Source organism: Dromiciops gliroides, chromosome 2 (genome assembly GCF_019393635.1).
Source record: "Dromiciops gliroides isolate mDroGli1 chromosome 2, mDroGli1.pri, whole genome shotgun sequence".
NCBI classification, from domain to species: Eukaryota; Metazoa; Chordata; class Mammalia; order Microbiotheria; family Microbiotheriidae; genus Dromiciops; species Dromiciops gliroides.
The window spans coordinates 75,398,350-75,414,018 of NC_057862.1; the positions used below are offsets into that span (position 1 = coordinate 75,398,350).

The window sequence follows — 15,669 nt, forward strand, 5'->3', positions numbered from 1 at the left end:
TGAGTTTTGTTGGCATAATAGTTTCTGATAATTCTCTTTCCTCTCTGTTTACTTCACCTTAAGTTTGATTTCCTTTCTCTTTTTTTGAGCAGGCTAGACAATGATTTACTAATATTGTTAGTTGACAAAAAGCAAAGCATCTTCTAGTTTCGCTTATCTGTTCTATAATCTCAGTCCCAGTACTCAGAAAACAAATTATACTTGTCACAAAGCTGTGCCAAAGTAATATCTTTAGTTAGACCATGTATCTTGATTTTTGGTTGAGAAAATATGATTACTGTAGTCATCAGATATATAAAAATGTGTGTATCAGAAACAAACAAATAAAATGTGAGTACCTGGAGGAAGGAAAGAACTTCCTAGGAGGTATCAGGGCTCCCCACATTGGGTCAGGCACCAAATGCATCTTGCAGACGATGGCAATATGTTTTGGCTCTCATAACAGGATACTTATGCATAACTGCTCCTTTGGGATAGAACTTTATTAGAAAGATTATTTTGATATGATTAGTAGCTTTTCTCTTTGTTGTACCAATGTTAATAGAGCACCAAAATTCTCATACAAATATGAAAATGACTACCAGCTGAGCAAATCTTTCCAAGGCATACAACAACATGGCCAGGATTGGGCACAGTCATGAAGTCAGTTGATCAGAAGTTTTATCTTAGGGACAGATCCTTCTGTCTCCCCTTTCACAGTCCTTCTTCCATTTTCTTTTCTTTTTTTTTTTTTTGTGGGGCAATGGGGGTTAAGTGACTTGCCCAAGGTCATACAGCTAGTAAGTGTCTGAGGCCGGATTTGAACTCAGGTACTCCTGAATCCAGGGCCGGTGCTTTATCTACTGTGCTACCTAGCTGCCCCCTTCTTCCATTTTCAATCTCCCAGGTACCTATCCCTCTTCCCATTCCTGGAGGGCCTGGATTGTAGCTAATGTGGCAGATGATGAACATTACTATTTTTGAGCTGGAAAGGGATTCAGAAGTCATTGAGTCCAATTCCCTCATTTTTGCAGATAAGGAAACTGAATCTTAGAGAGTTTAAATGACTTGCTTAAGGTCACACAGGTAGCAACAGGACTAGGATTTTAAAACATGTCCTCCAGATCTGGGGCTACTTCCATGATACCACACTGACTCTTAGGATTTTAGCCCTCTTGAGGGTATTCATAGCTTTTCAGGGGCCTTCTGATGACTGGGAAGCCTTTAACACCCAAGGGACTACATGTGTAATGGTTACACTTCAGGCACCATGAACAATGGTGGTAGAAATATTTTTGGAGCATGCATAATTATGACGATTCACATTTCTGAAATAGTGCTTTAAGGTTTCCAGAGCAGAGTGCTTTCCTCACAGCAATCCTCTTAACTAGGTAGTACAAGGCCTCTTACTTGTAAGGGCAGCCTCTCACACAGGCAGACATGGACTAACCTCCAAAGAGCCTCTCTTGAAAGACTTGTCTGTCTCCATAGCAACCCTTCTCTGATCACAGAGCACCCTGGTCATTGCAGCTGGCCTGCTTTTTAATAGACTAAGAAGAAGTACTGAATCATCGGGGATGCGAGAGATGGTGAGTGTGGCTCAAACACATTAATCCTATATCATTCATTATATTTGAGACTATATGCTTTTTCAATATATTGCACCCAGAGAGCACAGACATCAGCTTAGTAACTCATCTGGCTGATGGCTAGAAACAGTAGCTTAAGTTGAAAGTCTGGGCCCTGTGGAAAGAATTCAGAATGATTTTTCTGGCCATGTTCTAGTCTGAGCTTTGCCCCTAACTTGCTGTATAACCTCGGGCCAAGTCATTTTGCATTTCTCTTCCTCATTTCCCTCATCTGTAAAATGGGGGGATTTAGGTGAGATGATCTAATCTAGTTCTAATTTCTACAACTGGATGAATTTATGACTCCTTGCTAACAGAAAAATAGATCTCCGTCAGAAAAAAAGGACTCAACCAGCTGGGATTACACAGGACTGAAAGGTGGGTACTTCCTCTTCTTTTCCTCACCCTAAGAAAACAGGGATATTTTAGCCCTTTCTCACTATTATTTCCTTGTTTTTTACTATTTCCTTCCAGAGGCAACAGCATGAACTGTAGCAGTGTTATTTTTGCTTCAAAAAAAGGAAATGAAAATGTCATATGAGTAATTTTTCTCCCTCTTTGAAAATTCCTAGTTATCGCCATGTTCTACTGTAAATGTTCCTTATGCTTTAAGGGGAAATTCTTATTTTGTGCTTTTGAAAAAGAAAGGAATAAGGATATTTTATAGACTCATAGAGGTCAGCCAATCCAAACCAAACAATGGTACATTACAAAAAATTCCCTCTACAACATCTCTGAGCGACACTTATCCAGACTCTGATTCTCTTCTTGCAGTGACAAAGAGCTCAGAGGGTAGCCTGATCCTTTCTTGGACAGCTCTGATGGTTAGCAAGTTTTTTCTTATGTTGAGGCAAAATTTGGCGCCTTCTGACTTCCATTCACTGGTCCTAGTTTTTCCCTCTGGGTAATCTTGAGCAAACATTACTAGTTTCTTTTATCATCCCTCCTACACGATGGTTTCCTAGACTAGTCACCATGTTCCCATCCTCTTTCTCTATAAGTCCCTTAGTTCATCTGAGAATTCAAGACCTATAGTTGAACACAACACACCAGATATAGCCTGACAAATGCAGAGTATAATAGGACTATTGTTTCTTATGATCTGGACACTATACTTCTGAGTATTATTCTGAATGTTCTGAGCTTGGAGTGAACCAAAATCCTAAGTCTTTCTCTCATGAACTCTCACCAAACCAGTCTCCCTATTCCTATTCTGTTGCAATTGATTCTTTTGATCCTAGTGCAGAATTTTACATTGGTTTCTGGTAAATCTCTTTTTGTTGGAATATTCCTATCTATGTGGATTTGTTTGTACCAAAACCACAAAGGAAACATGTTTAAAAGAGAAGGGTGGGCAGGCAATGATTTCTTCAGAATGAAAATACCGGCAATAATCCTTTTGTGACAGTGATACCATTCAGAAACCTTCCTCAAGATACCATGTTCACTGGTTCCATGATGCCCATATCCAAGAAAGCAGAAGCATGTAACAATGACCAGAGGGTGAAATACCCAGGCAGTGGAGCATAAGTGGTACTTCAGTTTCCATCTTGATTTCTAATCAACATTGCTTCACAGGTTTTCACTCAGCTCTCCCTTTTCCCTTTAACCTTAACCCAGCCACTTTACAAATATGTTCCATTGGTGACAAGAGTTCTGTAGTGTAAGGAGAATGCTGTCCTGGCAGTAATGAGACCTGTTAGGGAGTAGGAGTCTCAACTCTGTAAGCTTCTGTGTGATTTGGGGGAAGTCTCAAGGTCTAAGGGCAACTTGGGTTTACTTTTCTGGAGAATGAAGGGATAAGCCTTTGCCCCTAACTTGCTGTATAATCCTCTAACATTTTACCACTATCAGCACTCCCTGGATAGGACCATGAAGAGGGCACATGAGGAAGTGACTCTTACTACTTTGAGGAAGTAGCTGATTGGAAGTTAATTGACCACTGGCTAACTGGCTATTAGGTTTTTTGTTTTTGTTTTTGTTTTTTATGAGGCAATGAGGGTTAAGTGACTTGTCCAAGGTCACACAGCTATTAAGTGTTAAGTGTCTGAGGTCGGATTTGAACTCAGGTCCTCCTGAATCCAGGGCTGATGGTCTATCCACTGCACCACTTAGCTGCCCCTGGCTATTAGGTTTTGTCCAACACTTGTGGTCTATTGGAAAGATTTCTATGGAAGGGCCATCAGGATGGATGGAGTATATTCTCTGTCTCCCCAGAATTAGCCAGGGCCTTCATTTGGTACTAGACATACCAAAGTGGGGAAACTTCCTGTACAAAGAGGCACCTGACTTGCTGCAAAGCAATTACTTTGGCAGTGAAGGAAATAGCTGCAAATGTGTCCCCTGCTGCTTCTGGCATGTAAAACTCTTACAAGTATAAACAAGTCAGACATCTTTTTGCCTGAAATGTGAAGAATTGGAGGCAGATTTATAGTTCCTTGTTTTCCCCAAAGCAGTGGGAAAGCTTCCCCCTTAAGCACAAACCACCTATCTCCTGAAGGGGAAGCCAATCCAGTCTGGTTATGCATTCATATAAAACTTCCAGCTCCCAGCCTGAGGTAATGGCTCCTAAGTGATATTGTCCAGAATCTTAGAGAGAGGGGAGGTTTATCACTTTGGAAGGAATTCAGTAACCTTCTGGATGAAGGAATGACAGATGTTGCTGACAGAACCACCTGCAAGCCTTGTTAACTTAACTAGATCATATTTGCACTGAGATCTATACCTGTTAGCTTTTCCTTGGAATGTCAATGTTATTTGGATTTTCTAAATTGTCACCAATTAGCTGTTTGGTTGTGAGCAAGTTACTCTATCCCTCTAGGCCCTGGGTCTTTTCCTTATAAAATGAGGGCATTAGATTAGATAAGTGATTCCCAAATTTTTTGGTCTCAGGACCCCCCTTTATTTACATTCTTAAAACTTGAGAACCCCAAATACTTTAATTGATGTGGGTTATATCTGTTGATAATTACCATGTTAGAAATTAAAATGTCTTAGTATTATTATGAAAAGAGTTTGACCTCATAGATCCACTGAAAGGCTCTCAGAACCACCACTCACCCCCAGGTCACATTTTTGAATACCACTGGATTAGATGATCCCCAATGTCCTTCTTAGTCCTAAATCCTATGATTTTATGACTGGGAGCCATTGAGGTGCTCAAAGGAAAGAGATTTGCCAAGTGGTAAACAAAAATATAGCCAAGAGCCTGAAATAGAGTACCTAGGTCATAGAATGTTTGAGCTGTAGGGAACCTAAGCAATCATTTAGTCCTCTTGTCCTCCTGTTTTACTTACAAAGAAACTCAAGATCAGGGAGAGTGACTTCCCCAATGTCATACAGTTATTAAGTGGCAGAGTTAGGACCAACACTCAGGTCTCCTGCTGGGTGGTGGTCTAATGTTCTTTTTACAAAAAAAAAAAAAATGAAACAACAAAGAACCCTTAAATTCCTTGTTCATGGATCAATTTCCATTGATCTAAAATTCCTTTTCATAAGAGCCCTTTCACTAATTTGTGAAGGGCTAAATTTTAAGGATAAGACCTATTACATAATTGAAATATTGAGAGGTCTTCTTGCTCTCAGGCACCCAAACATAGGTGATTCTCAGTAGGGAAAAGTAACTTTCATTTGGTTCTCTATGGTTCTTTATTTCCTAATCTTTCTTCCTTCTCTACCCCCTCAGTTATGCCATTCCTTCTGTGGTTAGTGCCCTGTGTGACCTTCTCTAATCTTGTTCCTGCTTCAGACTAATGGACTTCCTGGGGGAATGGTTGTTACTGCAAGGAAGAGGTCCAAGAATTCTTCCAAGTCCTTAGGGTATACCTTAGGCAATTTATTATACTGCTCCCATGAAAAGGGACTTAACTTCACTGACATGCCTAAAATTATCTAAGTAAAAATTATCAGCCCAATATCCATGGTCTGTAGGGTTTTGAAATTTCATTCAAAGCCTCAACCAACCAAGAAGGAAGGAAAAAAAAGTAATGTTGGATAAGGGGATATATGGTCTGAAAGTGAACCCCACTAGAAGAAGTATTATAGACACCCCACCCTAATTATCCCTCTGCTCGAAGACATTACCCATAGACATCTCTGAAACAGAGTGTCTTACAAACTTAAATTGACCAATCCTTCAGGGGGTAAATAGTCAGGGGCTATCTTACACATCTTAAGTTAAGTACATTGCCTATGGTAGGCACTCTATATATTGAATGAATCAATTTAATTCACTAAATTTGTATTAAGTGCCAAACAAAATTAAGAGCCTGTACCCTCAAGGTGTTTAAATTCTGGGGGGAGGGGGGAGAAAAAGCATGATTGAATACAAGAATAATAATAAAGAGTAAGTACTAAGGGGGAGGACAAAGGAGAGATCAAAGAGGCCTAGGAATGTCTAAGGTATGTGTGTGGGGGGCTGAATGGATGAATAGTGAATTGTGAGGAGCATTGTGTCAGTGGTGGAAGTCTGAAGGGGGGCCTGTTGAGATATTTGGGGTTCTCTGGTAATCTGATACACCTTGAAAGGTCTCTCTACCAGCCCTTTGACTTCATAATACAAGAGGCCTTTTTTCACAAAGGGCTATGAGTTGTGATACAGGTTTTCAGAATAGAGCACAGGTTGGGGGTGTTGGGTGTGGTCACTTTTCATTCTACCTCTGGGAAAAGGTCTGGATGTCTGGCCACATTCTCTAGACACACACCCATGAACCATATAGAACCAGGCTCAATCAGCTGGCTACTCATCAGATTCAATACGATTCAGGAGGACTAAGGTCTAACATTTAAAAAAAAAATCAAGCAATAGATTCCTTTTTAAAAACCTATTCTTTAAGAAAAAAATTATTGATACTATCTGGGATTTTTTTAAACATCGTGGGTCACTTCCCCAAAAACTCTGTCCATGGTATAGACCCCTCCCTTGTAACAAAAAAAGCAAAAGAGACCACCAGATTGACCACACTTAACACCAGACGACTCAGCATCTGTAGTCCATGTATTTCATCCCCATAGAAGCATAGATTTAGACCTTGAAGAGACTTTAGATGTCATATAATCCATCTCCTTCATCTTATAAGAAATGAAAGGGGGGCAGCTAGGTGGCAGAGTGGATAAAGCACCAGCCCTGGATTCAGGAGGACCTGAGTTCAAATATGACCGCAGATACTTGACACTTACTAGCTGTGTGACCCTGGGCAAGTCACTTAACCCCAATTGACTCACATAAAATAAAGTAAAATAAAATAAAATAAAATAAGATGAGTCAAAGTTAACCCTCAGGAAGCTCAGATGAGGGCGGATGGTGCCCATACATTAAAGATGGGGGCCAATGCAAGGGCACAGTAATAAATGCCAAATCATTAGTCTTACCTGTACATGGAAGGTTAAGATTATGAAACCCTTTCATATACATTATCTTGCTTGATCAAATATAATAATGGTTGATATATTTTACATAATGCTTTAGGGTTTGCAAAGAGCTTTACAAATGTCTTATTTGATCCTTACAACAATCCTGGGAGGTAGATGTTATTATTATCCCCAGTTTACAGTTGAAGAAACTGAAGCAAACAGAAATGAAATAAATGACATGCCCAGGGACACACAGCTAGCAGGTGTCTGAGGTCCAGTTTGAACCAGGAGCTTCCTGACTTCGGACCTTGCACGCTCTCGACCGCGCTACCTACGATTCATCTTGTTTGCACACAATTGTTTGCCTGTTGTCTCTCCAGCTACGTTACATTTCGAGCTTAAGGGCAGGGGCGGCCCTTTTACCTTTCTTGGCATCCTTAGTGCTTAGTTCAGAGCTTGGCACATAGTAGGCGCTTCATTAATGCTGGTTGATTGATTATTGTTTTATAGTCTCAAAAACCACCTGTGTGATCTTGGACAGCTCATTTTTGTTGACTGAGCGACTGCCCATACCGGGTTCAGATGAGATAATATATGGAGAGAACTTCGCTATTTTCTAGACCCCATGATCCCCGCAAAGGGATTGGGAAAAGAAAAGCGGAACCCCACCCGGTGACGTCACGCCGCCCTTGGTCCGCCCCTGCTCCTCCCCCAAGCCTGGTTGGTCCGGAGCCAGAAGCTCGCGGCCGGCGTCAGGACGCGCACGCGCGCTCCCGCGAGGCGCGGCCCCGGCTTGGGTGGTGACGGCTCGGGCTCGGACGCTGTGGGAGCTGGTCTGGCAGGCCGCAGCCACCCCAGACTCTCCGGGAACGTCCACCGCCACCTGCCGGTGAGAGCGAGAGAGCCCCGGGCCGGCCGCGGCCGCCTCGCCCTTCCTCCTGGGCGGGCTGTGGACCCCCTGACGAGTGGGCGGGAAGCCCCGGGACCGGCCGGGCCTCAGGGCGGAAGGGGGCGGGGAGGGGGGGGGGGGAGGAGGGAGGTCTGGTAGATGGAGAGGTGCGCGTGCGCGCTCTGGGCCGGGCCTGGCCAGGAGGGGTGGGGCGGGGCGCGGGGAGAGGAGGCAAAGGAAGAGGGGCGTGCGGGCGCAGCGGCCCCTGCGAGGAGGCTGCCCTCTGGTGGAGACGCCAATCTGGGGTGGATTGAAGAGCCGGGAGCCTGCGAGCGCCGGCCCTGTGAGGAATAAACGTAACGCAGTCTGGGGTCCAAATTGTGAGCTCGCTGAGGGCAGGATCGTCCCCTCCACTATATGCATCATTCATTTACTTCATTCTTTCGTTCGTTCGTTCATTCATTCATTCATTCATTGCAAAGCACTGTGGGATCAAGCGCTGGGCCTTTCCAGTAGCAGGCGCTCTGTAATTGAATTGATTCTTAGCAGAAGAGTCTTAGCTGATTGCAGGGCCCCAGATCCATGGATAGAATGAATGGATTTGGTTCAAAAACAGACCTTAGACCAGGGCTTCAAAAGTCAACTTTTTTGTGTGTCCCGGACCCCGTAGCGCAGTCAGGTGAAGCCTTTGGACCACTTCTCCGAATCACGTTTTAAATGCACAAAATACAAAACAATGGCTTACAAAGGAAGCCAATTATACTGAAATACAGTTTATAAAAATATTTCAGAAGTACAAATTCTTGTACCCCAGGTTGAGAACCTCTCTCTGCCTTAGAGGCATCTTGTCCAACGCCTTCATTTTACAGATGAGGATGTAGTCCTAGAGAAGTTTTATAAATGACTTCACAGAATAGCAATACAGCATTAAAAATAATCCTTTCTGATTCAAAATCCACTAATACCTTACATCAGGGAGCCTACCTCTACAAAAGGTTTCTTGTTCACACACAAGCCAAAAAACAAAACCCCATATTTCAAGATGCATAGACATAGCCTTCCACATTGAGAATCACATGCAGGAGCTTCCAAAATGGTTCATTACTAGAGAAAAAAAATGATTCAACTTGTTTGAGTTGGCCCTAGAAGAAAGAAATAGGAGCAGTGGGTTGAAGTTAGAGGCAAATTTCTTTCGGATATAAAGAAACACTTCTTTAAAAGACCCCTGGAGGTCTTCAAGTGTAAGCCAGATAATCACATGGCAGGCATAATAAGTTCTCTCTGTCTCTCTATATACATATACCTATACCTATACTTTTACTTAAAAATACACACATGCACACACACTATCTAACTATCTATCATCTATCTATCTATCTATCTATCTATCTATCTATCTATCTATCTATCTATCTATCTATCATCTATCATTTATCTATCTCTCTCTCTTTCTATCTATCTATCTATCTATCTATCTATCTAAAATAAGCCATCTACTTATCTGTCATCTACCTATCATCCATCCATCCAATCATTCATCTATCTATCTATAATGCCCCTTTAAAGTTTGCAAAGCACTTTCCTTACAACCACCTAGGGAAGTATTTCCTTGAACCTGTTTCCTCATCTGTAAAATAGGAATTATGATAGCTATAGCAGTTCTTACCTCAATGGGTTGTTGTAAAGATTCTGTCAGATTATGCAGAGCACTTTGCAAAACTTAATGTTATATGGCAGCCATTGTAAATACAGAAAGCAAATATGACTATCCTCATTTTAAAGATGACGGATTTGGCGCTCATAGTCACAGTACTGGAGCCAGAATTTGAAACTACATCTTTTGGGGCAGCTGGGTGGCGCAGTGGATAGAGCACCAGCCCTGGATTCAGGAGGACCTGAGTTCAAATCCAACCTCAGACACTTGATACTATGACCCTGGGCAAGTCACTTAACCCCAATTGCCTCACAAAAAACAAAACAAACAAGCAAACAAACAAACAAACAACCCAACAACAACGAAACTACATCTTTGGACTCCAAAGCCAGCACTTGTTCCACTATATTTGGGGATGTTGTCTAGGGAATAATTGCTTTGGGGTAGATTTGACTGGTGTAGTACAGTAGAAAGAGGACCTGGATTCAGTCTACCTCTGAGACTTAACTGTGTGACCTTTAGCAAATCATTTAATCTCCCTGGGCCTCAGTTTCCTCATCTGTAAAATGAAGGGGTTGGACTCGGTGATCTTTAAGGTCCCTTCTAATGCCTCATCTATGATTTTATGGCTAGCTGACCTCTGAGATCTCCTCCGTTTGAAACTGATTCCTCGTCTATAAAATGAGTTTGGATTAGATGATTTCCATGGTTCCTTTCAGCTTTAAAACCTATGAGACTATAGAGATTCCTAATTATTTGAAATTTTAAGCCAGAATTGTTTTATGAAATAAACAAGTAAAAAAACAGAACCCTTAAACAGTGTTTCAGAAACATTCTTTAAAAAGGAATAAAGACATTGAAAGAATGATAAGAGAGAAGGGCAATTAAATAAATGATTCTTCAACCTTGAGAGAAAAAAAGCAGCCTGCTGTAATCTAATTCAGTACAATGTGTAGTAGCCTTTATTTTAGTTGAGATTGTAGAGTTGCAAAGATGTTAAATAATAGTATACAAACTTCCTCGAATATTCTTGGGATGAGGGAATTGGTTTATATGAGAAAATATGCTTGTTTTAAAAATAACCACCCTCTGTTTATAATGAGACAACCTCTTTTATGTACAGGTCATCCTCCAAATTTTGCCTGCCTCATGATAGTTTCCAGCCTTTCAGGAGCTAAATGCACAATGTTGTAAATTACAAGACTGAATTGTAGAAAAATGAGGTTAATTTTATTAGAACAAATTAAGATCATGTAAGTAGAATTTGCATTTAAATAGGCATATTTAAGCAATAATCCATGGTATTTGTGTATATGTTTATACATACATACATGTATATATACAATCTATAACCGTGAATGAAAAGTTATATTACTTTTGTCAGTAGTGAAAAAATAAAATTTAAAAAAAGATTAGTTTGCATTTGAATCATGTCAGAACTTAAGCCACATACCAGTAATCATAGAGTAAAAATGCTCTGGAAATGTAGGGAAACAAAATTCTGTTTAAAAACATTTTTCTTTTTGGGATGAAGTGATGAGTGAGAAAATTTGCCTATAACTAACATCTTGAAAATTACCATCTACTTGATTATTAAGTACATAGTAAGTACTTTATTAAGTACTTACTATGTATGCTTAAAAAACCTTGTATTTCTATGTCACACCTGTTGAGAATACAAATAGAAGCAAAAGAAAGACAGATAGTACTTGTCCTCAAGGAGCTTATATTTTTTGCGGGGAGAAGATAGTACATAAAAAGAAGCTGGGGTAGAGCAGAGGCAAGCTAAGTGGGGCTGTGGTAGGCAAAGTGTGGAGAGTAGAACCTGGAGAGGAACTAAGACATAACTGGCCTGTGCACTGTCCTTAAAATGGAGGTTCTGGGAGGAACCAAGCAGTCAGAAGAAGGGGCCCACAGGGCCAGAGTATACCTCTAGTTTAAGAAGGAGGTGTGGCATAGTAGAGAAAGTCAGGGATGGAGCCTTGAGAGGAGTGAAGACATCATTCTTTAGGATCGGGTGGTATAGATAACCCATTGCAGTTTGGGGAGGAACAAAGTCACTGTCAGGGCTTTTTAGTACATGGCTGAGCAAATATTTTATTTTTCTATTCCCAGTACGTATTTGCTTTAGTATTTAACTGCATTGTGATGCTTCTGTTAATTAGTTAAGGAAAAAAGCTGGGTTATTTGGAATCTTTCTCAGAAGTTATGAAATAGATAAAATGATTGATCTTCTTTCCCCTTCAAAGGGGTTAAAAAGTTATTAAAACACACCAAAATTACATTATAAGGTAGTCCATCCATAAAGATGGCCAAAAGAATGGATTCTGCCTGCAACCAGGAAATGAAGTCTGAGTACATTTATTACTCCAAATTAACTGTCATCACAGTGTGACCCTAGACAATTCACTTAGCCTCTGTTCATCTCTTCAAATTCCCTAGGATTTACCCACTAAGTCAGACTGATTATAATTTGCTTTAGTTGAGGAAAGTCCCAACCTGGGAGTTCCCTATATTTATGAAATTATATATCATAGAATCATAGAAGTACATCTGGAAAGGACCTTAATGGTTATCAAGTCCAATTCCCATATTTTCCAGATAAGGAAACTAAGGCCCAGAACAGTTAAAGAATTTGCCCAAAGTTCTACAGTAGATGGAAAACACAGTGGCTCATCTTTCAGTATTCTCATGTTAATTTAAGGCAAGGGGAAAACCCACAAAAATTTTCTTAGGATTTAGGGCACTGAAGGATTATTTGTAGAATTATAAAGTTATTTGTCTATATGTAGTTATCCCAAGAGTATGATGACTACTTATAGCAAGAGACTACGTAAGTAGCCAAAGGGTTAACCCAACAGGTTAACTGCTGCTTGCTAAAGGCTCGATAGAGACTGCTTTGCTCAAGCACTATGTTGAAAAGGAAGGGATTTTAGAAAGGGACTTGCTAGTTGGGAGAGCATGTCTGTTTTGCTACCCACTTTTTCTTTTTCTTCAGCAGCCTTCAGAGCTCTATAGTGGAACAAACTGGAAGTATTCATGAGTTTGGTATTTCCTTCTCTTGCCTGTCTTTTCTTACTTGGGAGGGTGCTTAGAAAAGAGTATAGTGGAATCAGTCTGATTTTCTCTGTCCGTTGTTTAGGAATGAGCAATTGGTGTTCTCATCTCTACTCTTCTGCTTTGGGGCAGCATGAAGACCATTGATAATTCCTTCATGGATCTGCTTTGAAGATGTAAAAATCTCAGTAATTTTAGCTTTTCCTATCCATAGACCATTTGTCAGGGCTGAAGACCTATTGTGCCATCCCACTCATCCCCTCATACTTGGACACTAAGAAGGAGCTATGATCCCGTAGATATATAGTTATTTCCTTTACTGGTGCAGATCACAACGTATACAGTTTCTTTATGATTCTTGTCCTTTGTTATTTGTTTTTGTTCATTCGTTCAGTTGTGTGGGATTCTTCATGATCCCAAGGATCATAGCTCACCAGACCCTTCTATCTTCCACTAACTTTTTTTTTTTTTTTTTGGTGGGGCAGTGAGGGTTAAGTGACTTGCCCGGGGTCACACAGCTAGTTAGTGTCAAGTGTCTGAGGCCAGATTTGAACTCAGGTCCTCCTGAATCCAGGAAGAGTTCTTTATCCACTGTGCCATCTAGCTGTCCCCCCCACCCCTGCCAAAGTCTGTTCAAGCTCATTGCTTCCATGACACTTACCTATCCTCATCCTCTGCTGTCCCCTCCTCCCTTTGCCTTCTATTATTCCCTACATCAGGGTCTTTTCCAGTAAGTCCTGTCTTCTTTTTTTTTTTTTTTTTTTTTTTGCAGGGCAATGGGGGTTAAGTGACTTGCCCAGGGTCACACAGCTAGTATAAGTGTCAAGTGTCTGAGGCCGGATTTGAACTCAGGTACTCCTGAATCCAGGGCCGGTGCTTAATTCACTGTGCCACCTAGCTGCCCCCCTGTCTTCTTATTATGTGACCAAAGTATTTAAGCTTCAGCTTCAGTATTTGACTTTCCGGTGAATAGTGTGAATTAATTTCTTTAAGTATTGACTGATTTGATCTCCTAGCTGTCCAAGGGACTCTCAAAAATCTTTTTCACCACCAAAACTTGAAAGCTTTCTCTCATAGCCATACATTTCTACTGGAAAAGCCATAGCTTTGACTATATGGACCTGTGTTGGCAAGGTGCTATCTCTGCTTTTTAGTATGCTGTCCAGGTTTGCCATAGCTTTCCATCTAAGGAACAAATATCTTTTAATTTCATGGCTACAGCCATTTTATGCAGTGATATTTGAGCCCAATTATAGAAAATCTGACACTGCTTCCATTTCTTTCTCCCTCTATTTGCTAGGAAATAATAGGACCAGTTGCTAAGATATTAGTTGTTTTTTTTTTCTCTTAGCTGATTTAATGTTAAACTTTAAGATAGATTTTACACTCTTTTCTTTCACTCTAATCAAGAGGATTCTCAACACCTTTTTATTTTCTGCCATCAGAGTGAAATTGTTTGCATATTTGAGATTGCTGATATTTCTCCTGGCAACCTTAATTCTGGCTTTTGATTCATCTACCCTGGCATTTTGAATTATGTATTCTGCATATAGGTTAAACACAATGACAATATATAGCCTTGTCATTGTCCTTTTCCAATCTTAAACAAGACAGTTATTCCACATTCAGTTCTAACTGTTGCTTCTTGGTCCTCATACAGGTTCCTCAGGAGACAGATAAAATAATCTGGTACTCCCATCTCTTTGAGGATTTACCACATTTTGTTGTGATTCACACAGTCAAAGGCTTTAGTGTAGTCAATGAGGCAGAAGTTGATGTTTTTCTGGAACTCCCTTGCTTTTCTCCATAATCCAGTGAATGTTGGCAATTTGGTTTCTAGTTCTTCTGCCCCTTCTAAAACCAGCCTGCTCTTCCAGTAATTTTCATTTCACCTATTGCTGAAGCATAACCTTGTTGGTGTGTGGAATGAATGTAGTTGTTCAGTAATTTGAACATTGTTGGCATTATCCTTCTTTAGGATTGGGATATAAACTGATCTTTTCCAATCCAGTGGTCGCTCTTAAGTTTTCCATATTTGTTGGCCTGTCAAGTGAAGCACTATTATCAGCATCATCTTTTAGGATTTTAAATAGCTCAGCTAGAATTCTAGAACCTCCACTAGCTTTATTGTGTTTTTTTTTTCTATAAAAGTATTTTATTATTTTCCAGTTACATGTAGAGATAGTTTGCAACATTTGCCTTCATAAGATTTCTAGTATCAATTTTTTCTTCCTCCCTTCCCTCCCTCCCCCCTCCTCAAGAACAGCTAGCAATCTGATATAGGTTATACATGTACAATCACCACTAGCCTTATTGTTAAGGAGAGACAAGAAGGTTTTCTTAAATGAGCAATGCAAAGAAATAGAAGAAAACAATAGAATGGGAAAGACGAGATCCTTTCAAGAAAATTAGAGTTATCAAGGGAATGTTTCATGCAAAAATGGGCATGATAAAGGACAAAAATGGTAGGGACTTAACAGAAGTGGAAGAGATTAGTAAGAGGTGGTAAAAATATATAGAAGAACTCTACAAGAAAGATTCTTGTCTTTGTTTTTCATTAATCCTCCATAGAGAATTGACTCTGTGTTGAAGTTTTTCTTCTGGTCCTTTTAAAATATTTCAAGGATGCCTATGTAGTACTTAGTATGCCTTGTTGTCTTTCATGTTTACTCCATAACTAGCTCACCTGTTTATCAAGTCACCCATGTCATTTGTGATGATTTTTGTTGTTGTTCTTGCCACTTTTTGTGTGTAATGGTAACATACTATATAGCCTGCTTAAACTCATTAAAGGTCTTTTCATTCTTTGTGATTTTTATTTTTATTACACTGTAGTAATACACTTTTTATAATCAGATAATATCAGGGAATTAATGGTCTTAGGTAGTTTTACTTTTGCAGCAAGGAGCAGTTAAGGATTATTGAAAGCACTGTGCAGTTTCCTTAGTGTGATCCAGCTTTATCTCTTCCTACTTGTTTCTGGCTTCATCTTATTGCCAATGGCAGCACTTTGTCCAAGACATAGATTTATATGGATTAATTTAAGGGACTACCATCCAGCCTGTCCAAAAATCTCAAATGTCCTTATGATGCTAAATAAGCAAAACAAA

The 15,669-nt window shown here is 40.2% G+C and overlaps 1 protein-coding gene across 2 annotated transcripts in view; it reads left to right on the top strand.

Annotated features, from left to right (window-relative positions):
- The window catches only part of PYROXD2 (pyridine nucleotide-disulphide oxidoreductase domain 2), a 106,069-nt gene that overhangs the window by 37,975 nt on the left and 52,425 nt on the right, over positions 1-15,669 (top strand). Inside the window, exons 17-19 of one of the 2 annotated variants that reach the window (XM_043989643.1) lie at positions 1,471-1,568; positions 1,925-1,985; positions 2,082-2,141. In XM_043989643.1, coding sequence (XP_043845578.1) covers positions 1,471-1,525 — 55 coding nt within the window. In that variant the 3' untranslated portion in view covers positions 1,526-1,568; positions 1,925-1,985; positions 2,082-2,141. Of the gene's footprint in view, positions 1-1,470; positions 1,569-1,924; positions 1,986-2,081; positions 2,142-15,669 lie in introns of those variants that run through there. The other variant, XM_043989642.1, reaches the window with a different exon arrangement.